We start from the raw sequence: 27,547 nt of genomic DNA on the forward strand, positions 1-27,547 counted from the left end.
TGGGGCAATGGCTAAGAGCTCAGCTGCTAACCAAATGGTCAGCAGTTCAAATTCACCAGCCACTCTTTGGAAACCCTATGAGGCAGTTCTACTTTTTCCTCTAGAGTCACTATGAGTTGGAATCAACTCAGTGGCAACAGGTCTGGTTTTTTCAGTTTTTGATAATATATTATTTTTTATTAGTATATATGGCTTTTACCTATGTTCCCATTAGAAAAGTAAGCTCCATCAGGGCAGGGGCTTTGGATGGACAGTGTCTAAATAGTAGCACCCAATAAATATTTGTTGAACGAATACTTCCATCCACTGAGGATGCAAAGATTAATAATGCATGAAGCTTCCTTTAAGGAGTTCAAAATGTAGTTGGAGAGGAGGGCCATAAATAAATATTATAATATAGTGTGATAAGTATCCACAATAGAACAAGGCAGTAAATACAAGGGAAAAAAATAAGAGAAGGGAAGATTAACTAGAAGGCTGAGCTGCATCCTGAAGAGTTATGCAAGGTAGATGGCACTGGGAGGGTAAAGGTGAACATGAGGGCATTGAAGACAAAGGGAGAGATGTGGTTAAAGGCATGAGAAAGTGAAACAAACAGATCGTTTTCTAGAAATTGAGGACTATATTACTGGAAGGCCAAATGAGAGGAGGTGAATGGAAAGACAAGGTGCTGGAGATGAAAGGAAGATCAAGATGAGAGAAAAAGTGTGGTATACCCTGCTAAGGAAGATGGCTATAGTAGTCAATTGTATTCATCTGTTTCCTGTAAAATAATCATGAATCAAAATGCTTAGCAAATGAAATTTTTAATCAATTTGGTTAACAGATTAACTGAGTTTCAAACCTTTTCTAACATCTTATTAATTTTATTCCTAAATTGTGCAAGTAATTTCCTTATATTTAAAAGTAGATCAAGCCTGGTAAAATTTAATCTCTCTTCAATAACTTAACTTTTTTGTTAGCTATTTTTTTTTTTAACTATTTAGCTCTATAAAGATGAAGGTATAGAAGATCATCCCTCTGAACATGTTTCTTTATAATCCTATAAAATAATGTTTACTTTATTGTACCAGGTATCTTGTGATGCTATTCCTGAAAAACTTTCAATTTAAACACAAAATTTGCAAAGGATGATGAAATAAGGTTTGTATCGTACCTTAGTTCTTAAAGGAACTAAACTGCAAAAGATCACAAAGTTGTATTATTGTTTCAAAGCAACAAATAACCAAGGATATATCTGCTGCCTTACAATATAGATTTGAAATTAATTTCCTTTTTAAAAGAAGCTGGCACTTTTTCCCTCACACAACTACAGAGAATTTATATCCATTTCCATTTGGGCATATTCATTAAGAGGTATCTTCAATCATAGACTAGGATTATACAAATTAAAAAAAAAATTCCTGGACTATTCCAAGATCATCTGCTGTTTTTAAAAGGCATAATGACTCACAGAAACTAGAAAGACAGAAAGCTGTGAGGGTTGTCACAATATTTCTCTCTACTCACCCTGCTTCTTTCATATTCTTTCCTTGAGGCAGCAAAGAGTTGAGCATTGGATATGGCAATTCCACAAAAAGGAAGGTACATCTGCATAACCTGGACAAAGAGAAGATTAAGAACCTTAAAATGTTGCTGAACCAAACTCCACACTTCCTGCATATTTCTGATTGTAATAGTTTCCTTTTAACCCTAGGATTAAGCACAGAGTCATTTATAATATCTTAACTTCAGAAGGGATATTTTTTCAGAGTTAATTATGATATGGTCTAAATCAAGCTTTAACTGGAGACATTCTCTATCTACCAAGACATAGAGTAAGGCAACAAACTATGAGAGCTCTGATACGGGAGCTGGGTCTAAATCATCTTATTTTTTTATTGTTGAAAATTATAGATGACACAACATTTGCCAGTTCAACATTTTTCATGTATACACTTCAGAGAGATCAGTTATATCAGTTATGTACGACCATCACTGATACACTTTGCCAAATTTTCCATACCCATAAACAAAAATGGTTCTATAAAAGCTGGTTTGAAGAAAACTTGGGGAGCCTTTAAGAGAGAATTCCCATGGGAAGAAATAACTAGGTTTGAAGGGCCTAACCCTTAACAAATTCTTTCTCATCAGATGGGTCTAGGAATTTTCAGTAACTGCCTAGCACTCTCACTCAAATTCATCTTCAGAATCTCTGATTCCAGAAAAATAGAATGCTCCAAGTAAAAATCGAAAGAATTATTTCCCTGAAGTCTTCATAACATAGAAGAAACAAGTGACATTGCTTCAGGGCTTCTCTGAAGCAGAAGAAAAAGGGTATGTTTCATATCACAATCTATCTCTGTCTCTCTCCCCCCACCTTATCCCCCCTGACTCACACACACATACTTTGGTGCCTTGTGAAGACAAAACAGAGCAGTTCCTGCTGGGCCCAGCAGCGGGCAGTGCAGTGCTCACCGTGTGTAAGGGATAACACCCAGAGTCCACCTGCTCAGGAGCATGTGTGAGACACCCCTAGGACACCCAGAACAGATTTACCTGGAAGGGGGGTGATTTTGCAGAAGACCCGAGGTGAACGAAAGATGCAGGACAATTCACATTCCCTTACATTGGGTTGGACAAAAGATCAAGGACAATTCACTTTCCCTATCATTTCCTTCTTTTTAAAATCTTGCTTGGCTACCTGGGCATGCTCAACTCTGACCCAGGATCCCTGAAAGCACCACAGAGTGCTATAGAGCCAAAAGGCATGGCCTTTCTCTTAAAGAAGAGAGATAAACAGTGGAATCAATGTTAAGAAAAGGTGCAGGAATTAATTACTTGATTTTTACAAATCTTTTCAGGGTTGATGCTTTCACTGAATTGATTCAAAGTAAATTAATATTTTATAAGATATACTATGTGCCATACACTCTCCCTTAGTTTTCTCATTTGAATCTCACATCAGCTCCTCACGGAAGAACGTTATATATGTTTTAGATAGGTGGAAACTCAGTAACTTGCCCAAGTTCACACAGGAATCCAGGTCATCTTATTCTGCTACTGATGCTAATTCCTTACAACACGTTGCCTTCTAGAACTAGATGTTCTTTCTGTCACCCTCTCTCTCTCTTCCCCACTACTCCCCCTCATGCCTTAGGAAGCTTGTTGATAAGCTGGCATAAAGCTATTGACATAAAGCTGCCAGATATTCTGCCAGAATTTCTCTGCTTTTAGCCAGAATGGGCCCATTTTCAACATCACCTACACACACAGAAGGCACTTTCCTTTCAATTTTCTGTTTTTTCTGTGCCAAGGACAGCGTGGTTATGATGGAGGTAGAGAAAAGGAGGAGATCAGGGTTACATATTTCAACTCTCCACCACTTTTTCTGGCCAATTTTAAGGTGGTTTGTAAGTCAAGCAAGGGTGGCCAAATGAACATGTAAAATGTTTTCTAATACATTATAGTCTTGCTTCAATTCATTTGTAATGCCAATATTTATTGAGTCTTGGGGCAATGTGTATAATTAAAAATATTTTGAATTTTAAATCAGATGTTCTCTGTCCTGTTTATGACTTTTCTGTGTGAAATTCAACAAGTCACCTAATCTCTCTGAACCTATTTTCTTATCTGTAAAATGACAATTTTTACTAGGTAATCTTTCTGGTCCTTTTTAATATTAATATTTAGTGACTCAAATAATTAGAAACATCAGTGAGCCACAACATTCTATTTGCTGATGAAAACAAAGAATTCAATAAACATCCTGGCATCTTATTCAAGAAACAATGATGTATAGTAGTAATACTAGCGATGACGAAGTCCTTGATACCTTTCAGGTATGATGCTAAGCATTTTATATGTACCTAAGCATTTTATGGAAACCCTGGTGGCGTAGTGGCTAAGTGCTACGGCTGCTAACCAAAAGCTCGGCAGTTTGAACCCACCAGGTGCTCCTTGGAAACTCTACAGGGCAGTTCTGCTCTGTCCTATAGGGTCGCTATGAGTCGGAATCGACTCAATGGCAGTGGGTTTGGTTTTTTTTTTTTTAAGCATTTTATATGTACCATATCATTTGGTCCCCACACCTATATATAGTACCCATTGCCATCGAGTTGATTCCAACCCATAGCGATCCTACAGAACAGAGTAGACTGCCCCATATGGTTTCGAAGGAGTGGCGGACAGATTCAGACTGCTGACCTTTTGGTTAGCAGCTGAGCTCTTAACCACTGTGCCATTAGGGCTCCACTATATCTGGTATATGCCATTAATTTCATTTTTCAGATGAGAAAACTAAGGCTTTAAGAACTTACCCAAAGTTGTTGGGAGCTAATTCTCCATGGGTCTTTCATGTTTCTACATGCCTTGCAAACTGAGGCACTGGATCTCTTTTCAACGATGTTTGTTTGAACAGCTTTGGAAGATACAGATAGTGTTTCTTTTCAGGGCAAAGGGCAGAACTGCTTACTATCCAGTATAATTTAGATTGCATCACCCTCTGGGGCAGAGGTCAGGCAGGATTACTATGAAATATTTGTGTTCTCTACAATAAGGTTCCTCTTCTGTTATGCAATCCACTTTCCCACTGTGTGTAGATATCATCTGGCCCTCTATGTATTGCCCTGTGGGAACTAGTACAAATGCTCATATTCTGACTACTGCTATGGCTATGAATAATAAACTGTCCTTTGTCTCTGATCCAAAAGTCTTGTGTCTTTTGCCAGCATCCATGAAATTGCGACAGGATAACTAATTAGCTTGCACGCAGAATAAAATCTCAGACCTTTCACAGTTCTTGAAAAGGTCACCTAACCATTAGTGGTCAAACTGGATTCTAAACTCAAGCAGTTTGACCCTAGAACTCACTTTCTTTACTTCTACATGTTCCTATGTCCCAAGGTAATATTTATCCTTCATATCATTTGTATGTATGCCCAGTTAACTGTAACACAATAAAGCAGACTGCTGGGACTGGAATGAGATTCTTTCAGTACATAAGCAGTCAGTCACAAGAGAGGTAAATATAACTGCTGAAGCAGAAAGAAGGTGTGCTATAATGGACGCAGCCTGTTTCCAGAGATAACAGGGCAACAGACCTCAGGTGGCGATCTGTCTGGCAGTTGATTTAAGAAAACTACTGGACAGATAACAGGCCACTCTGATGGTTGTTAGAGAGTAGTTGTGGAGACCAGGGGAGCAGCAATGTTCAAGCAGACAAGAAACTGGCTTTAGGAGAGCCTGTCAGTAGGTAGCAAGACCTAAGCCTCTAGGTGGGGTTCAACGATCAGTTACACTCTTGGTATGGAGTGAGAGAAAGAGGTTGGGAATAGCATGAAAAAGGAAAAGCCAACCCAGTGAGCAGTCAGAGATCTAGACTGGGGCTGGCATACGAGGTGGGTTGAGTAGCAATGCTCAGGAATGAGGCTAAAGAAGCCCAGGTATTAAACGTGGGGCACAACATTCTTAGAGTCACAGAATTGATCCTAAGTAGGGGCTTTGGCAAAGGAGAGCCTACAGGTGAGGATCCTGTGGTGTAGTTCTAGCTAGGTGGTAAAGAGGGATTCAGGGACTGGGAACCAGGCTCTGTTAGCTACATTGCCTAAAGAGTACCACTCTTAGGCCCAGTGGGAACACTTGCGGGTCCTAAGAGGCTAGGAACAGCCCAAGGTCACACTGTCAGTCAATGGAAAATCTCCTAATCCTCATCCAATCTTATTTATGCTAAGCCTAGTTTTTAGTCTAAAATTTTCCAATTTGCAAATACTTGTTCCAAATAGTATAAGCTATTTTTTGTGAACAACATTATGTACTGTCAGGAAAGCACATAAATCAGATTAGCTTGGTTAGTTCTTTAACCTACCCCACTGTGTCTGAGACAGCACCCCTCAATTCACTCCTGACAGATGAGTGGTATTTACTTGTCATGGCCTTCAGGAAAAGCAACCCCATAATCTCCCTCTATTTTAAATGTTTAACAAATGTCACTTTCATGAAATTTTCTCTCATAAATGTAAAAAAACTGTCATATCTCAATGTTGCTCCAATTCTTATTCTTCAGTGGAAATGGAAAACAACAAAACTCTGCTAATTTAAACCAATTATGGAACATTAACCTGGCATTTGGAATGGCAAGGGACTCGTGCTGTCTTATTTTGTATATTCTAATTCATCAAGTTTAGGCTTCTATAGCAGTACCCTAACAAAAGTAAATGACAAAACTCAACATCCCACCCACTGTACTCGGAATGTACAGATCAGCTCAATTTAACAAATTACCTGACTGCTTTCCCATGTCTGGCACTGTGTTACCAATGCAGTATGAACAATAAATTACATAATACCATCACTGCTCTCAAATTTACCACCTAGTTTTAATTATATTCACGAGATGAGTAGCTCAAACTCCTTCAATAGTTTTACAGAGAATATAGACTAAAGTTCAAACTTCTTAACTTGGCATTAAAAGGCATTGAAGCCCGTGAAAGATTTGGCCCTAGCTGTATCTCCAAGTATGTACACTCTTATCTCCAGCTAAACCAGATGACTCCCTGAGCCTACTCCTCAAAAAAAAAACCTATATTTTACTATATCTCTAGCATCTGTATCACCTGCAATTCTTTTCCTCCATGCTCCCCATCCCCACTTCTGTTTATCAAAATTTTATTGGCCATTTTTTGATTCATTATATTTAATTTATCATTTTGGTTACATGTATTTTTGTTGTTGTTGTAGGCCATCGAGTTAATTCCAACTCATAGCGACCCTGTACAACAGAGTAGAACTGCCCCATAGGGTTTCCTAGGCTATAATCTTTATAGCAGCAGGTCACCAAGTCTTTGCTCCTGCAGAGCTGCTATGTGGATTTGAACCTCCAACCTCTCAGTTAGTAGCTCAGCGATTTCGCCATTGCACCATCAGGGCTTTTTAAATCATATAAAATAAAATAATATATTAATTTAGAAATATTGCTTCTTTTACATTCACATTCCTTTGAATAATTTAAACATTTCAGATGTATCTTTGTATCAGTGTCTACTACCAGAATCACTGTTGAAATCATATAACACAGTTTACAGAATAATCACCTCCACTGTTACCTATGTTAAGAGAGACAGTGCTTTTTGTGACATCTGTGTATGATGCTATTACTGAACATTTTATCCCAAGCCATAAACACTCATTCACATAACATTAAGACTATCGTTCTTGTTCATTTGTCCTGTATATTTATAAACTCTACAACATAGCAACTTAGTATGTATGGGTTTTTTAAGTGATCATTAGAAAACATGTTTACAATCATTTTCAGCGCCTGTAATTGCAAGGCGAAGGGCCCAGAAACAATGACTAAAATCAGTGTTAAAATTTCTTTACTCCCTTTTTTTTTAATTGAACCAAATGCTATTGATTTTCTTATTCCATTTATTCCAAACTCTAATAGATTCTATTTCTTCTATTTTAGTAATTAAATTAGAAATTTTGTTTTTACTTAACAAAATCTAAGTTTAACATTTTTACCTATCTAAATTTAACATTTTTACCTATACTTAACAAAATCTAAATTTAACATTTTTACTGCTCTTTTATATTTTCAATATATTTGTCTCCCTGTGCTGAATTCTAGACAATTTCTTCACATCTGTCTTCTGGCTCCTGGTTTTAGCATTGGGTTAATTCTGCTATTTAATATATCTTACAATTTTTGTGGCGTAGTGGTTAAGAGCTACGGCTGCTAACCAAAAGGTTGGCAGTTCGATTCTACCAGGCACTCCTTGGAAACTGTATGGGGCAGTTCTACTCTGTCCTATAGGGTTGCTATGAGTCGGAATTGACTCGATGTCAACAGGTACATTTTTTATTTATAAAGTTCTATTTGGTTCTTGCAATTTGATTTGCTATTTTTATTATTTCTTTTCATTTCTCATATTTTTATACTCTCATTTATTTATTTCTCTATAGTATTAATTTGATAATTCCATTAGCTAAAGATTTGGCAGGCCTGAAATTGGCTCTTGATCACAATCTTTCGTTTTTTTGTTTACTTGGTAAATTTTTAATTGTGGGCTCATGTTTGATGGAATTTTGCCAGTGAGAAGTTTTTGAGGCCAGAGTTGAAAATGCAATGCTCCAGAGATTATTTGTTCTGTTTATTGCCATGTGTGCTGTTGTTGTCAGGTGCTGTCATGTTTGTTCTGACTCATAGCGACCCTATGTACCACAGAATGAAATACTGCCCAGTCCTGCACCACACTCACAATTGTTATGCTTGAGCCCTTTGTTGCGACCACTATGTCAATCCACCTCATTGAGGGTCTTCCTCTTTTTCACTGACCCTCTACTTTACCAAGCATGATGTCCTTCTCCAGGGACTGATTACTCCTGGCAACATGTCCAAAGTACGTGAGACAAAGTCTCGCCATCCTTGTTTCTGAGAAGCATGTTGGGTACTTCCTCCAAGACAGATTTTTGCCATGAGTGCTTTTGATTAAAAGCATGTTATAATAAATTATTAGCTTGAATTTCTTCAGACTATACCCACATGATGGTACTAAACCCACACAATGTAGTTTTGTATTCTGAGAGGTTTGTCTTTCACCTAGTATTAATCAAGTTTCTTTACTGTCACTACATGTGGGGTAGTAATATTTTTCAGTTTACACTTTCACTGAGGTATAGTTTTTAAGGTCCTAACTTGATGTGGGCATGTCCTATCAGGCTATCCACCCTGGGTGGGTCTTATACTTTACCTTCTATCCCTCATGTCCCAATGTAGCCAGCAAAATGAAAGCAGTTCAAGGTCCCTAGTGGTTGATCGAGGCCCCTAGGGAAGCTGACAACTTCAAAACTTGCTTACCTTTCTGTTTTTCTGATTTCATTTTTGGCCTCTAAGAGTTCCCTTATTTTAAGATTAAAAAACAAACAACAAAACAAAAACTTTATTCAGCATTTCTAGTAGTTTTTGCTTAGAGTTGTTCAAGACATCTACTCTGCCATATTCTCAGAAATGGAATCCTTATCTAGTTTATAGGACTAGTTGAACTGCACTTATACATTCTCTGATACCCCATGTATAATTATTCCCTTCACTGACTTTGCATGACTCAGCCCACATTCTTCATTATATAAATCTACCGATGCACATGTCATTTCCCTTAACATATCATAGATATTTTGTAATAATGAACTTTTTAATCCTGTAGCGTTTAGCCAGTGCCTGACATATGGTGTGTTACTCCAGAAAATGCTTTGAAACCATGAAAAGAAGGAAGGAAAGCTAACAAAAGAGATATAATTAAAAATGTGGCTCTAGGCCATAAAAATCATGGGAGGAATAAAATTATTGAGTATCTGGGAAAGGCTTCAAATAATTAATTTGAGTTGAGTCATAATGGTAAAAAAAAAAAATTATTATTATTATTATTTTTAAGTGAGTGAAATGAGACAAGAGAGTAGGGCATACCAGATGGGAAGAAAACTGGGTAAAAGCTCAAATGCAAGTGTGAAGAAGATGTGATGGAGGCACTGACAAGACAGAACTGACTAAAGTGACTGAGAGTTAGTGATTCCCTTCTCTGTGCTCTCCTGGCACCATCTCCATACCTTACAAGAGCACTGTACAGTTTCTTAAAATAGATAACACACTTGTCTCTGCTTCCTAGCAGCCAAAGCAAAGAGAAGAATGCTCCTGTTACAAGACTAATAATATTAATAAATAAATCCAAATGGGTTCAGAAGAGGCACAGCTTTTCCTTATCTGGGACCTGAGAGGAAACTTTTCCATGCGTCCTCATAAAGATGATGTATAATATACTTTAATGGACAGTGTCCTTAACCACCTGTCTTAGTTATCTAGTGCTGCTATATCAGAAAATGCCACAAATGGGCGGCTTTAACAAACAGAAATTTATTTTTTCACAATTTGGGAGGCTAGATAGAAGGCCAAATTCAGGGTTCCAGCTCTAGGGGAAGGCTTTCTCTGTCGGCTCTGGTGGAAGGTCCTCGTCTCTTGAGCTTCTGCTTCTGGGTCATCTTCATGTGGCATGGCATCTCTCTTCCCCCGTCTCTGTTTGCCCACTTGATTGTTTTATATCTCAAAAGAGATTGACTTAAGACACATTCTACACTCATTAACATAGCAAAGAAAACCCATTTCTGAATGGAATTATAACCACAGGTATAGTGGTTAGGATTTACAACACATATTTTGTGGGGACACAATTCAATCCATAATACCATCCCTACAGAGGGAGTATTGAGGGCTGTTCTTTATACCATTCCACAATGACTACATAGCTTAGCTGTTCAAGAAAGGACAAAACAACTTGATCCAGTACTCAGTCTCTGATGGTATGATTGGATTCAAGGGTAATCATTCTCATAAAGATATTTGCTTATTTCACCTACAGTGAGGAGCAAACTTTGCACCTGACACATTTGTAATAACATTTTCTTTCGGAAAATTCATTCAACTGTTTTAACAAATCCCTTCAGGCCAATTTGTAATTTTCCAGACTCAATCAGGACTTAACTGAATCATATAAGACTCTAACTTATATATTGATTAAAGATCACTGCAGATAGAGACAATATTATAACTTTATGACTCATGGCACACAGAGAAAGGATTTTTATTTACAAAGGAAACTCTCTGCCTTATGTCATTCAGTGGCAGTCTGGATCCCAGATTCAACTCCACCATGAAAGCCCAATGTGGCAATATGATCTACAAAGTTTCCAAATAAATGTTCAGGAGAAGCAGGCAAATATATTTTGAGAGGAGGGACTAAGAAGCTGAAGCCATGTGGAAGTAGAATATAATGAAAACCAAAATATTTTTGTATTATTTTTTCAGTATCAGTGTAACAAATGTCTTAAACACACACACACACACACACACACACAAGGTATATTCCATTCTGCTTTTTCTGAAGTTTGCCCCCCGCCTCCCCAAAAATTATGCTAGTTCAGCCCTCACCATGTACTTGCTGAATGCCAAAAGGTCTAAAAAAACTTAATGACTAAGAATCTAATGAGTCTCTACACCCTTGTGCAGCACTTTTCAGCTTGAAAGCACTTTATGAACATTGGCTAATTAATCTTTACAACGTCCCATTCAGAGAGGGAGCTAAACTGAAAATCATTAAACAGTGTGAAAAAGCCATTTTAGCCCAGGAAACTCATGAAAAGTATCACTAACTAGTTGCTGTTGATTCCGACTCACAGCCACCCTCTAGGACAGGGTAGAACTGCCTTGTAGGGTTTCCAAGGCTGTAAATCTTTATGCAAGCAGACTGCCGGGTCTTTCTCCCTTGGAACAGGTGGTGGGTTCAGACTGCTGATCATTCAGTTAGCAGCTGAGTGCTTTAACCACTGTGCCACCAAGGCTTCTTGAAAAGTATCACTAATAAGCATAAAATCTGAGCACTGGGGCCTTCCATCAATGTACTAAAGAAAGACAGCAGGTACCCGACCTTTTCAAATTTGCAAACCACAGAGAAAGGCCATCAAGCCCCATGATCTGCGCTGGTCTGGTACAATCGTACATTAAAGAACACAGGAGGTCTATGTAAGATTCTCAGTGAGGGGCCTGGTACCATCCCCTTCATGAATTTCACTCCTGGAAGACAGAATAGCTTGAAAAACCATACCACTGTCAGTCAAATGAAAGGATCAGAGAAGGTTTCCCCCCATCAGTCAGCATCTGCTTTCTTTGTGCAGATCCTGAGAGTTGGGCTCTAGCAGCCTTCTGACCTCAGGTGTTAACTAGAGGGCAAAGTTTCACCGATTCAGGTCTCACTGATTTGGAACTGGGGATGCTCTAAGATCGTTGTAATTCAAAAGCTAAACAGACTTTTGCAGTAGAGTAATTTGGAAACAAGGTATCATCACATAATGAAACATTTTCAGAGCAGTTTAGGAATAGAATATTAAAAATAAAAATAAAAGAGTTGGAGTTTTCTAAAGACTCCAGAGAAAATTACTGCTTCCAGAGGTATAGTTTGGTTCACTACAATCTTGTTCCTGTGCAAATTAAGTAAAGATAATAGGCGAGGCTTTTTTAAAAAAGAATCAGAATCATAAATGAATCTTATCAGTTCACACCAAAGCATATTAAAAAAAACAAAACCCGTTGCTGTGGAGTCACTTCCGACCCTATAGGACAGAGTAGAACTGCCCCATAGAGTTTTCAAGGAGCGCCTGGTGGATTTGAACTGCCGACCTTTTTGGTTAGCAGCCATATAGCTCTTAACCAATACGCCACCAGGGTTTCTAAAGCATACACTTTTGGCTAAACTGTGGCTTTTCCTAACAGTGTTGTGCCCTCATCTAAGAAAACTGCTTCCAACAGATACACAGAGACATAAGCTACAGATTGTGTTTAAAAAAAAAAAAAATTGACTTGGAATAGTTGATCCAATGATATACTTTTTGAATTGTCTAAGAGTTAACATTCTAAAGAGAATGAAGGGGAAGGCAGTAAGGGGACTTTGTTTACGAACGATGAGGGAGAAGAAGATGGTGAATAAAGTAAAAGGAGAAGCTTATTTTTTAGAGAATTTTTAGATTTATAAGAAAATCATGGTACAGAAAATTTCCATACGTCCCCTCTCGCCACTGCACAGTTTCTCTTATTATTAATGTGATACACTTGTTCCAGCTGACAAATCAATATTGATACATTATTATTAACTGAAGTCCATGGTTACATTAGGGTTACTCTCTATGTGGTACAGTTCTATGGGTTTTGACAAATGCAGAATGTCACGTGTCTGCCACTAATTATCATCCAGAACAGTGTCACTGCCTTTAAAACACCCTGTGTTCCACCTATCCATCCCTTCCTCCTCCTGAACCCCAGGACACCACTAATCTTTTTACTGTCTTCATAGTTTTGCCTTTTCCAGAATGTCATATAATTGGAATCATACAGTATGTAGCTTTTACAGATTGACTTCTTTCACTTAAAAACAAAACAAAACAAAACCTGTTGCCCTTCAGTGGATTCCGACTCATAGCGACCATACAGGACGGAGGGGAACTGCCCCGTAGGGCTTCCAAGGAGCAGCTGGTGGATTCAAACTGCCGACCTTTCGGTTAGCAACATAGCTCTTAACCACTATGTCACCAGGGCTCCTCTTTCACTTAGCAGTATGCATTTATGTTTTCTCCGTGTTTTTTCATAACTTGACAGCTCATCTCTTTTTATAGCTGAATAATACTCCACTGTGTGGATGCGCCACAGTTTGTTTATCTATTCACCTGCTGAAAGACATCTTGGTTGCTTCCAATTTTTGACAATTTTTGAATAAAGCTGCTGTAATGATTCAGAAGCTCCATTTTTAGGAAACGGAGCAGAGGCAAGGCAAGCAGAGATATGGTCTAAGAGGAGCTTATAAAGAAAAGAGGTCCCAGGTGGTCTCCTCACTGATCCAAATTCAGGGGAGAACACATTTAACTCAACTCAATGGCAATTAGTTTTGTTCTGTTTTTTTCAGGGGTGTTTGTAAACATAAGCAGGATCACACTAAGTTACGTTCTACAACTTCTTATTAATTTGGCAGTATACCCTGGGAATCTTTACATGTCAGTTCAAAAAGATTTTCATTCTTTTTAATCTCTGCAGAATATTCTAAGGGGTAGATGTATCCACTAATATACACTTGCATTGTTTCCAGTTTTTCTCTACTATAAATAACGTTGCCATGAACTTTCTTACAAATATACCTTTGTGTATCTGGGCAATATGTCTTGATTCCTAGAAGTGAACATTTAAGACTGAAGAATGTGTGCATTAAAAATAAAAAAGATAACAATAGGTACTGCCAAATTATTTACCCCCACACAAAAAATACTTGGTATTGTTATTCTTTTTAAACTTTTGTCTATCTTACATTTGTTTGAATACTAGTAAGCTGAACATTTTTCACACTTCATTGGTTATCTGTATTTTTTTAAATATGGCCTATTTATTTATGTCTGTTGTTTATTTTTCACTGGTGATACATCTTTTTTTTTTTACTTTTGCCCTCTCTCTCCACTCCTCTTGTTCACTCTACAAAGGAGAAGGAGGAGGGACCCATTTGGCTGATAAAAGTGGGGACAGCCTGACATCCTTGGCCACATTAGCCGGGGCAGAGTCACCACTTTAAAATCTGGTGAATTTGGGGATAGGGTGTATCTGGTTATTTAATGCCACATGCATATCAGTATACCCCAAAATTTAATGGCATAAAACAATCACATATGCTGCTCACAGACTCTGCGGAGCAGCAACCCAGGAAGGGCTCAGCTGGGCAGTTCAGCCCTCAGGTGGAATAGAGGCAGACTCCAGGGCAGAGTCTCTCTTTTGTTATTTTGGCTGTTGTTGGTGGGGGGTTGGGGGGGGACTGCCATACTGCAGCACCTGTGCCAACAATGTGGGGTAGATAGAAGGCCCACCTGTTCCCCAGTCTGGCCTGACCAGTCATAAAGTGGATTTTTCCCTCTGACCCTCCTAGGGCTCCTGGTACCCACTGAGACAGCAGGTAAGTGACTGGGCTTCCCTCTTGCCAACAAGGAAATGGGGGGATTCATCTATTTCTTATCGCTTAGTTAGCACTCTTTATATACAAAGAATATTAACATTTTTCATTTTTGCAAATCTGACTTGATAATTAATAACTGTCATCTGTCTGATGTAGTCCAGTAAACTATGATTGCTTAGATGAAGCATAATAAATATTATGGCTGAGTAAACCTGGCTGACTCCCTCTCATAGTGTGAAGAAATTTTTATAAAGATATCCACTATATAACTCCGCCAAGGTTATTTTTATAAGTAGGTTGACCTACATATCTCATTCTGCCCATTTGTTCCATCCTTCTTTGTAACTCACAGCTCCTACAAGAAGGCAGTTTGAGCTACAGAAAGATTCAGGTATTCTTAAGCTTTAGCTATTAAGATCATTCTGATTCTCTGCTTACACCTTATAGCACAGATACAAATGCAGCAAGCTACGTGATCTAGTTACTCAGTTAGGGTGTTAACATTCAGTGCTAGAAAAATTCCTGTATATCATAGTCAGCGGTATATGATCAGAAAAACTCCTCTTAGACTACTTTCTGGTGAGAAATGCATAAGTTTTTCTTTAAATCTGAAATATACTCACACTACTTCCTCCAGTTAGTAAATTCTCCATCTCATTTACCTAGCTCCTTCCTTTTTATAATTCCTGGTTCTTAATGTAGAGCATGATAGCCAAGGGCCCTCTTGAAAGCACAGAAATAAAAAATGCTTCTTTCCAACAAGTCCTAGGAGATATTATATTTCTGTAAGACTTGACATGTTATTTTTACATAAAGCTTAACCAGGTATTTTGTTTATTGTCTCCATTCTGATTCCAGTGAACTTTAGGATCAAACAAAGACCTTAAAATTTTTCCTTTTTTACCTTCAGTCTTATCTCTACATCAGCCTACCCAGGGAATATCCTTTTGTCCAGGCCCAAGGGAAAAGGCATCCTTTATCTGTGGAGATAAGCCCTTGGGTTTTAGATTCCTGTTCTTTCTGGGGGACCATGGGACCCTTCGTCTCTACCATTGTAGTTTCTATGTCCTATGTCTGGATGCTTCCCTCTCCACTTCAAAAAGGAATATATTCCCCTCACTTGGCATTGCTGTGTCCATCTCACTCTGTGACCTAAATCTGTCAGTCTTCATATCCTCACTCTCATTTGGCTTACAATCTGCAGTCTACAGGAATGGTTGGCTCAAGGCTTCTCAATGGTCTCCCAATCACCAGATCCAGCAACTTTTTTCTAAGTTCTTATCCTCTCTGTAGTCTGTAATACTGGATTATCTGCTAAATATTAAAAAAACCTTGGATTCCATATACTATATAGCCTACTTTCTCTTGCTGTATTTCTGATACACCCTATTCAAGATATAGTCCCAGACTCAGTTTTGAGCCTTCTAGCCTTCTCTTTCTATATTTTTCCTCTAAGGATTTATTTATTCTTACAATATAAAAATACTGCAAAATATAGTAGGTTGGGCATGCAAGAACTAACCTTTAAGCAAAAGTCAGCTAGAAAAGACACTGAATTTCAGGTATTGGCCAATATTTAAGGCGGTTGAGAAAATTCCTCCTTCTGCTTACTTGCTTCTCCTGATTCACTCTTGAACTTTGGTCCATCACTAATTCCCTCAGCCTCTGATTTCTTAGTTTGGAAGCTGACTTCACTCTCTTATGTCCCTAACCCCACTTCCTCTTGTGCTACCTTCCAGCTCCAGGTCTCAGGTCTCTGATTCTTACCCAAAAACATGAGCTCTGAAAATGTTTGCTTCCTCTGTCTTATAGTTTAAGTTTATTTAGCATTCCTGTTCCTAGGTTGAACTGAACTCTGGACTCAGCCATATTAGTTGGACATGTGCCAAAGTTCCTTCCTTTCATCAGTGTTTTCAATAGTCACCTCTGGGACAATTCTCAAAGAGGGCTCTCTTGTGCTGACTTTTTCCTCTGCACTCCATCATCAGTTGCCTACCACACTTGGAGGTCCTATCTTAAAATCTGCACTCCGAAGCCAAGTTCATCATCTCAGTCCTCCTCTAAAGAATCTCTAAAGAGATTCCCCCTCTAAAATGCCCTATATCTTTCAAACAAACCATCAATGTTCCAAACACCCAGGTCCAAACACCTGAAGGCTTCTTTGACTGCTATCGATATAGGCATGAACAAGTCATGGCAACTTCCACCCATCCCCTTAACCATGATCCTCTCTAGCCCAGCACTGCCAGTCCCTCAGCATTTCTAGATTACTGGATCAATGGCAAAGATTCTCTCATCCTTGCAATGTGCTAAGAACTCACTAAGCTTTGATTTCCCATTGAGAAAAGCCATTACTTTAAATATGCTGACTGTACATCCCAATGTGCCCTGTAGTCATAATTTTACACAAAATAAAAAAAAAATAAATGTCTCACACTTATTAAAAACTAAGTTTTTTTTTCTCCCAACTTCTTTTCTGTGAGCATTTTTATACTATATTTTTAAAAATCTCATTAGAAGCTCATCTGAAAGTATCTCCAATATTTAAAACTATGACTTAGTATTTTATAGATGCTTGTGAAAGATATGTAATAATCTCAGGAAAAATAGTGAGGAAATATAAAATTGCTATTCAGAGATACATACAAGACCAGAGGGGATTCTCCCTCTTGTATATCTTTTTTTCTCATTTTCTAAAAATAATTCATCATCAAAATGTAATACCAATGACATGGACAATAAACCATACTATTTTTTAATTTCTAGCAATATTCTCCAGTGGAGTTTAAAACAGAGAAGGCTATGAAAAAAATATGATTAGAGCATTAATATTTAATTAATGTAAAACCTAAAATTAATATTATAAATGTAAAAGCCTTGATCAAATCCATAAGTTGTGTCTATGCAACTGAAACACAGAATTAGTGGCTAGTAAATTCAAGACTTTCTTAATGGACAATCTTGGAGGCAGAAAGAGCTTAAAATTTGACTTGGCAACAAACAGAACTTTGTGAAGAGCTAATCATTTATTACCAGAGCGTGGTATCAATCCAAAGAGGAAAAGCGGAAATTTTCTACATGGTTCATCTGTAATTCAGCAAGATTTCTGATTATGTTTCTTAGGAGAGTCTACTTAGCAAGCTAGGAAGCCATCTTCAACACCAAAATGTTTTATTGCTCCATCTACACTTTTTAATTTTTACCTCATATTTAATCTGTCAGCTACATAGTCTAAACCTTTCTTTTAAGTGATGTTTCTTTTTGTGATTTAAATATTTATTTTAAAGGTTAAATAACATCTGGAGTAAGAAAAAAGAACAAAAAATACAAACGTGGAGAAAGCAGAAGGAAGGAATTAAGAAAAACAAAAGCAGAAAAAAAAATGAGAAAACAACCAGTAAAACTGGTAAATAAATCCAGAAATGATTCTTATAGTGAAAGGCAATAAAACAGATAAATCACAAGATAGTTTAATCCAAAAAAAAATCAAATACACTAAAACAGAGGTGATAAAGAAGATATAACTACAGCTACAGAAAAAAAAAAAAATAGAAGAGTCATAATAGCATTCTTTGCACAACCCTATGAAAATCTGATTGAAACTCATGAATTTTAAAGAAAATATAAATTAACATAATGGACCAAGAAAACTGAAAAACCTGAGTAGAATAATCACCACAGCAGAAAATGAGAGAGCTGCTAAAGAATCATGCTCAGAAAAGGTGCCATTTCCAATGGAGGAATCTGGAAGGCATTACACTGAGTGAAATTAGTCAGCAGCAAAAGGACAAATATTGTATAAGACCACTATTACAAGAACTTGAGTAATAGTTTAAACAAAGAAGAAAATATTCTTTGATGGTTACAAGAGGGGGGAGGAAGGGTGGGAAAGGGATATCCACTATTTAGATAATCAATAAGAACTACTTTAGGTGATGGGAAAGACAACACACAATACAGGCGAGGTCAGCATAACTGGACTAAACCAAAAGAAAAGAAGTTTCCTGAATAAACTGAAAGCTTTGAAGGCCAACGTAGTAGGGACGGGGGTTTGAGGGCCATGGTTTCAGGGGACATCTAAGTCAACTGGCATAATAAAATCTATTAAGAAAAAAAAAAAAAGATTGATGAGAAAGCCGACAGAGAGAGAAAAGCCTTCACCTGGAGCTGATACCCTGAATTTGGACTTTAACCTACTAGACCGTGAGACAATAAATTTCTCTTTGTTAAAGCCGAAAAAAAAAAAAAAGGTGCCATGTCCAGATGGTTTCATAGGCAAATTCTGTCAGATCTTCAAGCACAAGGTAATTCCTATGCTATTCAAACTATTCTAAAATTCAGAGAAAAATGGAAAACCCCTATAAAATATTGGTGGGGGTAGTAGTATTATCTGAACCTGTCTAACTTCAGGGAGAGTAATGAAAATCAAGATCAGCGTAAGGCTGATCCCTGTGAGGTGGAGGTCAGACATACCTCCACCCTTCAATCTTTTTACCAATTCTGACACAAGCCATCCCTCCCACGGCACTCGCTACTTCTCTTCTGGGTTCAAAAACCCATTGCAGTGGCCACACAAAACTTAAAGACCATACTTACAGTTAAGGGGTTTATTAAGGAAGTAACAGGGTACAACTTGGGATCAGGATCAACAGGCTACAACTTGTGATTAGGATCAGGAAGCATAAAGACAAAGTCTCCCTTCTTTAGTGCAGGCCTCCTTTCAGCCCCCTCAGGACAGGCCTTCTCTAGGGCCCCTCAGGATAGGCCTTCTCTAGTCCCCCTCAGGAGAGGCTCCTCTCGGCCCTGCCTTCTGTGGTCACTGGCTCTGCCTCTGGGCCCCTTCTGGGCCTGTTCCTTCTGGCTCTGCTGCTAGGCCCCTTCCAGGCCTGTCACCATCTTCAGTGTAAGCCCTTGACCCACGTTACAGCTCTTTTAGGAGGTTCCTTGCCGCTTCTTCCTCTCTGCTTCTTCTCCTTTCTCTCTTTTCTTTTTTCTGATTCTTCCTGCTGCTTCTCTTCCTCTTTCTTTCTGTCTGAAAAACCTCTCTGGGGTTGGCTGTTTATATACACAACTCCTTGTCAATTTCAAGGAGGGGCCCCTCCCAGCTGGGGCCACAAGCTGACCAATCCCCTCTTGGTATGCCAGAGACACTTAATCTGCATAGTAGGCTACAGACATTTCATTTTTATAGTCTAGTCTAATCCCTGCAATGTGCATACCAATCACAAGGCAGGCTGCTGCACAGGACCAGGCAATTAGTATCAAGCCACAAGTTGTTTACAGCTTACCCAGAAAATGTCAATAACTTGTAGAAAAGTAACAAACCCTCTAGGGTAGAAGACTAGGGGAAAGGTAACTCCTCATGGCCTAGGGAGAAAACCTCTCAAGCTGTTGTTCCAAAGAACCAAGGCAAAAGGCCACATAAAGGAATTAATTTCACCACACCAAGTAACAGTTTAGCTCAAAAAGTAGAGATTGTCACCTTTGAGTTTTGAGTTCTAAAAAAAAATCTATATAAGACCAAATGGACAACAGCTACTTTAATGCATAGATGAGAAGGCTGGAGGGCATAAAGTTTAAGTCAATGGGAGTGAAACAACTAGGACAGAAATAACAAGAATGTTGACACCATGTGAAGAATATAACCAGTGCACTGGTCATTATGTCTAGAAATTGTTGAATGGAAGCAGATTTTGCTGTGTATATTTTCACCAAAAATAAACTAAAACATTAATAACAAAAATAAACTCATGGGAAAGTGTTGTAACTATTTATATAGTCCTTAGTTGTAAACGACCTTTCCAAACGTAACACTAAATTTGAAAATTACATGAGAGATTTGGATACACTTGAGTACATAAGAATTCAAAACATTTATATCTCAGAATATAAATAAAATTAAAAGCACTGGGAAATTTATTTGTAACTGGGAAAAATATTTGTAACATTTTTGATAATTATTAATACTCTAAATATGGAAAGAATTCCCTCAATCAAAAAAGTCATAAAAGTAGTCAAAAGCTATAAACAAGCAATTCACAAAAAAGAAACATAAAGAACTAAAAAGAAAAAAAACGAAATAAAGATGTTCAAGTACCCTAATTATCAAAGAAATATGAATTACAAATAATGAGTTATCACATTTTTCCTATGTTGACAAATATTAAAATTAATACTAATACCCAGGACTAGTAATGATGTGGGAAAACAAGCATTTTCATACATTTCTTGTGGGAGATTAACTGATGGAAGCATTTCTCCTTTCCTTTTAGAAAAAAAGTTCAGAATATGAGTCATTGCTTTAAATTCTTGTCTTCACTTACTAAAATCAACTGTAGCATGATCACATGTGAACCCAAATTGTATTTTATACTCACATCTACGCATCCATGACCCTGATCAAATCAGAGCCTGGCCTAACTAACTACAGAAATACTGACTACCAAGTAGAGTCTGTTTGAGCTAAGAACAATAATGCTATTTGTATTGGTCTTAAGGGCAGAAATTTTCCTTAATATGTCTGACCAACTTACTGTAAAAAGGGAGGTTGATTCTATGACTAAATCTAATGGTTATCCATTCACCATGACAGTTAGTCAAGGTCAACCGCCCAAAGAATTTATAAGATCCAATGTCAAAACCATAGATAGAGAGTGAACTCTCTGATGCCTGATGCCAAAGTGAATCTTTTATTCATTTTTTCTGTCCCTCTAAAACAAGGCATAATAACTGACATAAGAAAATTTTCTCAACAAATAATTACTGAATTTAATAGACACAAATAAATGTATACACACACACGCATATGAGCATCCTTACAGTTTACTATGTTTCTTCACCAAGTTCTAGTTGCTGTTAAGCTTTCTTTTAGGCACAATTCCTTACCAGAAAAAGATGTGGTACCTGTCTCCTCATGCATACACAGTTGTTAGGGAGCTTAGGGGACAGAGGTGAGGTAGGCTGCATGAGGACCAACTACCATATAGTCTTTTCAGATTTAAGAAAGAAAAAAAGAGCAGCCAAAAATCCTCTCTGAAATTATATCAATCTAGAAAGTTAATTAAGATAATAGGAACAAAAACTTTTGTATCATTGGAAGCATTATTTGTGTGAATTAGATATTGGATTTACTACTAATCTAATCTTACCTACATTTCCTATACAGCTACTAGCTTCAAACTAACTTCAGAAGTGTCTTTCTCATTTTCTAGAGAAAAAAAAGAATGCTTGACTTATCATCTGTACTTCTGCTAAATTGTTTTGAAGAGTTAAAAAGAGCTCAAACATCCATTTTCCCTCTTGGTTTCATGACATTTTAGGGAAAAGTTTATAGGAAAACATTAGCTTCAAATTTTCCTGTTAGAAAACCCTTTTACTGTCTAAGAAGTAAATTCTACGTCTAAAAGAACCAATTTGAGGCTTCGAGAAGAGTGGCATTGTAATTCATTGGTATTTAGTTCAATATCTCCTTCGTATTTATAATTCAGTGGATACGATAGAAGTAAGCAAGCAAGCAATTGAGGTGCTCTGCGTAAACTCAAAGCAGTAAATTATGGAGCCCACAAAATATGATATCATAGAACAAGTTCCAACTTTTGAGATTTGAAAAGTTTGAAGAAAGGACTGGCCCTCACAAATGTTCCAAAGGGGAGATGACAATTTCAAAGAGTTACATAACCTTTGATTGACTGATTTAAGTCCATAAACTGGTAAAGACAGTCTCTTATTCCTTATACATCTGTTTGTCTTTAGAGTTTTGTCTTCTATTCAATTTTCTCCACTACTAGTGCTCATACCTTCTTGGACCTGTGTACTTAAAACCCTGCCCACTATAAGGACATGAAGGACTGAAATACTCTAATAACTTTTCTTTTTATTCCAACTTTGCAAGATCTAATCAACTCTCACCTGCACCACTAGAAAAATCTCTTCACCAGTCTTCTGCTGCCAGTGTCTGTCCACTGAGACACCCTTCCACTTAATCAGTTACTCTCCAGATCTGGTCGTGTACTCTCCTGCTTACATGTCCTCCACGGCTCCCTCTTGCCTTCAGGTAAGGGCATTCCTGGCCCTTCTCAGTCAGGCCCTAAGATGTTCTCCACTTTCATCTTTCACTGTAGCCCTCCTACAAGCGACCCTTACCCACACCTATGAAGTGAAATATGAAGCTCGCCAATATCTCCCTTCCTTTTATTTATTAATAAAACAAGCACTGCCGTGAGAGCTAAGCAAACTTTTCAGGCCAGATTTTGCATTTGAAATGTTTCCTTTTTCTCAGTTACTACCATTTTAGAAAATCTGTCCTTAGTGTATAACCCGCCACTTCTGGTACTTAAATTAGCAAACATTTCTTAAATAGCCAATATCCAGCATTGGTTTTGTTCTGTGAAAATGTGAAGAGGAAGAAAATGTGTCTCATACCTGCTGAGGTAGAGAAGAAATGAAATATTTGTCCCCCAGGATACCAGACCGTTGGTTCACAGTACCAAAGGTGAAACTGCTCTGTTACATGGCTGACAGTAAAAGAGTTAAGAGTCACATGGTTAGATAGATGAGTTTCAGAAAAACACATTTTCCATACTCTAATAAGTCCTTTGCTGATAATGTATTATTGGTAAAATGGGACAACAAAATACCTATTTCAGTGTCTCAATCTTTGCATTAGTTTCTTTACCTTTAGAAGAGAAATATCACATGTTCACCAATGTTCATTGCAGCATTATTTGCAATAGCCAAAAGGCTGGAACAATCCAAGTGTCCATCAACAAATGAATGAATAAACAAAATGAGATATATATAAAAATATATATTTATACATACAATGAAATATTACTCAGCTATATAAAAAATTTTTTTTTTTATAAAGAGAAGTGTAGTTGATAGGTGTTACAATATGGATGAACCTTTATGCTGAGTGAAATAAGTCAGAAACAAAAAGACAAATATTATATGACCCCACTTACATGAAATGTCTAAGACAGGCAAACGCATAGATACAAAAATGTATCAGTAGTTACTAGGGGCTAGAGAGAGGAAGGTACGGGAGCTACTGTGTAAGGGGTACTGAATTTCTGTTTGGGGTGATCAAATGCTTTTGGAGATGGAGAGTACTGAGGTAGTGCAACACGATGAATGTAATTAATATCATTGAATTGTACACTTAAAAATGGTTAAAATGGAGAACTTTTGGCTATATATATTTTAACACAATAAAACTTAAAAAAAGAGAAACACCAATATTTGCTGCTTTCCTAAAACAAAGGAGTTATGATTTAACTGTCTTAACATGCTGTGATACCAGGTTCTACTATGCACTACTACAGTGGAATTTATAGTGCATGAGATAGAGGAAATACCATTTAGTCAATCTTATTTAATGAATACTTATAAAGCTGCATGACAATCACTTGACAGAATGTGAAGATTTTAATTTCTGTGACCGTAACAAATTAAGAAGCTTTGGTGGCACAATTTTTCAGTGCTCAGCTGCTAACTGAAAGGTCAGCGGGTCTAACCCACCAGCCACTCTCTGGGAGAAAGATGTGGCAATCTCCCTTTCGTAAAGACTATAGCCTTGGAAACCCTATGGGGAAGTTCTTCTCTGTCCCATAGGATCACTATAAGTCAGAATCACCTCCATGGCAACTTTTTTTTTTTTAAGGATAAACTATAGAAAACTATAATATAGGTTCAATAACTCTAGCTCCTGTAGAAGTTTTGACTCTGCAAAACTCAAGAATTAACTTTGTTCAAAATGGCAAAGTCATCTAAAAATAATTTTGAGGTTATGTTTTTAATTTTTATGTTTTTCAAAATCTAGGCAGTGAGAACCTGGAGAACCTGAGCTGTCTGTGTCCCTTTATATCAATGTGGAAAAATCAACAGGAAAAAAAAAATACCCTACAACAAAAATGAAATCTTTTTTCTTCAGGAGCCTTACTGGAGGTTGCAGGGAAATTTGAGGATTGGGGAGGAGGTGAGTCGAGACTAAGGCTACCCCACTCCTGTCCCATAAATGCCACCATCCTGGGCTCTCTCACTGCCACCCCAATCTCCTCAGTATTCTGGGTGGCTGTTCCCTCCTCCCGCCCAGACCAGTGTGCACCTGCCCACAGGGTGTCAACATCATGCTCTGCTTTCCTCTTCATTCTCCAAGAGGAGCGCACACTATCTGGGTTTGGAGACCATAAGCGGAGAGATCCTTCTTTAGTTAGCTGAGACCCTCGATTTGCTGGGCAAAATGTTCAGGAACACTAATTAGATGTCAGTAAGTTCAAAACCAAATGAATATTTAGTAACTAGGTTTAGGTTAATCTTGAGAAACGGAGACTAAAAAAAAAAAAAAAAAAACTGCTGACCCTTTGGTTAGCGGCCGTAGCACTTAACCATTATGCCACCAGGGTTTCCCAAATGGAGACTGCTATACCTTAAATAACCTTACCTTTAAAATGGTATTTTAAAGACTGTATCAGTATTTTAAAGCCTGTATCGGTATTTTAAAGAATGAACTTGAAGCTTCATTTGTACAAGGACAAGACTCTTCTTTCAATTCCTAACTTCCATGAGGCGGCTTCTGTGGTTTGCCTTCCCTTTCTTTTAACATTGGTATGCTTGACGTTTTCTTGAGTTTCTTTTACACTTAATCTCGATTAAATTACTTCTAGGTGGTTGTGTGTAGGTGAGTGTGGGGGTGTGGGGAGGGAGAGTTAATTTTATAGTTGAATAAATTCTATCTAGAATTCTATAAAGCCTTTTCCCCCCAGTCGCTCATCAAGCTTACAGCACAGAAATCAGTGTGCAGCGTTGCTTTTCTTCCCAGACTGCTCCTATGCAGGAATCTAAAGACAACAGTAAGATTCGTAAATAGATAACTGCTACTTGAGCAATAATTCTGCTTTTCCACAAGTTATTTACTTAATAAGCCAAAGTTCCAGGATAAATATGATTATAATAAGCTAAATGTACTCCCTGACAAGAAATGGGAATGAATCACAATTTACAAGTTTGATAGAATAAGTGTGGGCTGTTTACTTTGTCAGTACATGTATGTGATTTGGCAGTTAAGACTTTAGACTTTTCATTGCTCAATTTAAAGCTTATTCTTTCAGGTTTAAATTGATCAATTAATTATGTGCAATTCAATATGTATCCCACAGCATCATTATGTATTTGTTTTGCTAGTCATAAAATGACTAGTGTTTCTGAAACAAATTTTTTTAGATAAATTTGAAAAAAATACATTAGTTTCCTCAGTGCATGCAGTAGATGGTATATACATGCTTGTTGAGTGAAAGCCCTGTAGCCAAGCAAATGGGCAAGCATGCATTAGCAGCTGTACAATGTCTACTTTGCAGGTAATCACTAACCATGTCCAATACCTGGGTGAGTAGTCAATGAACTAAATACATATCAGAAAAGACAAAAAAAAATGTCTTGGTGAGTTCTAGTATCCACCTGGGGGAAGCCCAGGTCAAAGGCAGAAGCAGCAATTATAGTTAAAAGTAGAGTACTGAGTAACTACCCAGACGTCCCTCTACCTGGAAATGAGATGCAGAAAAGAGTAGGAAGGGTAGGAAAGTTCATCCCACAAGTATTCATGGGGGACATATTACATGCATTGTATAGGAAAGCTACGGACTTGACCAATGGCAGAGAAGCTAGAGAGAGCCATCAACTAATGACACAACAAATTGTAACCATGGGTAGTACCCAAGAAGCTGCATAAACCAACTGCTTTTCTACTACTTTCACACCCAAGGCTGGGTCCCATCCTCATCCCTACCAGCCTGAAGGCCAGGACCTGGGATTCTCAGGTATATCTCTTTGGGGGGAGGCTACTGGGGATATACCAATGGAATGAGCTTGAGATTTGGAGCCAGAGACCTGAATTTGAGTCCTGGCCCTGACCATAACACCCACCAGAAATGTGACATTGAACAAGACGATGACCACCTGCTATACGGAGGTAATAAGGATCTCAGCCTATCCCCATGTCTCAAGGAGATATTGGAAAGACCAAAATACTGACAGAATTGGCCATTCAACACATTCAATCAGCTATCAATCTCCTCCATTTGGTGTCTCGGAACATTGAAACAATTGTCAACATACTTTATCTCTCCTTTATATAATTTTACTTTATTTCCTCCCGCAACTCTTTGGGTGTTCTTCTGTAGATATCTATGTATTTCCTCTGGACCTAATGTCATCCCTATGATGAACAATAGAAGAAGATGGGTGAGATGTCATTTGAGAGAGTGTGAGGTATCAACAGACAGTAAAAAAGGTAAGCACATGTTTTACAAGGGAGATTGGAATTTGGAAAACGTAAGTGAGTCTAGAGCCATAACACAGTACTCCTTTACTATGTTTTTTTCTTGGTCTCCCAGAACATACTGCTCACATTTTCCATGCCTGGTCTATTTTGAGCTTGGTTGTATTTTGGCATTTATGTGACATCAGGGTCACAGCCTGTCATTTCACATTCTTCAAGTAACACCCAGATCTGTTTTTCATTCAGCTTCTAGAAAAAGCTATCATTATCCTTCCATTTTTTGAAGCCATGGATACAAAGTCACTTCTTGGCCCCTGATGCAATTTAAACAAAGCATCCTGTAACTCACTCCTCAATCACTTCTCAACTGTTCACAGATCTCTCCTAATATGAAAAATGCTGGGGAGGAAAAGTTCTTGAAATTTCTCCATCACAGATGCTCTACCGTGGATAGGTAGATATTTGAAAAGTGCCTTGGGTTGAAAATGTGTTTCTTTATTACCACGGCTTTAAAAACTAAGGAATAGGAGGCAGAGCCAGTGTGGCACTATAAACAGAACCACCACACCATTCCCCCGCAGCAAAGACCCAAATGTCAATTCTGGAACTCTAAGCATCAAATGAAGAGATGAAGAACACAACCAAGCACCAAACAGAGTAAAAAACTGACAGAGAACAGAAAGCAAGGAGAGATACGGAGTGAAGGTCCTTTATCAGCTAACACGGCACGGATTCGCCATCTTGGACTCCTTAGCCACTGAGA

At 37.9% G+C, this 27,547-nt stretch overlaps 1 protein-coding gene across 1 annotated transcript in view; it reads right to left on the minus strand.

Annotated features, from left to right (window-relative positions):
- The window catches only part of PDE11A (phosphodiesterase 11A), a 600,047-nt gene that overhangs the window by 276,926 nt on the left and 295,574 nt on the right, over positions 1 to 27,547 (minus strand). The window contains exon 5 of the mRNA XM_049887539.1: positions 1,510 to 1,599. Coding sequence (XP_049743496.1) covers positions 1,510 to 1,599 — 90 coding nt within the window. The remainder of the gene's footprint in view (positions 1 to 1,509; positions 1,600 to 27,547) is intronic.

This window comes from Elephas maximus, chromosome 6 (assembly GCF_024166365.1).
Source record: "Elephas maximus indicus isolate mEleMax1 chromosome 6, mEleMax1 primary haplotype, whole genome shotgun sequence".
Taxonomy (NCBI): domain Eukaryota; kingdom Metazoa; phylum Chordata; class Mammalia; order Proboscidea; family Elephantidae; genus Elephas; species Elephas maximus.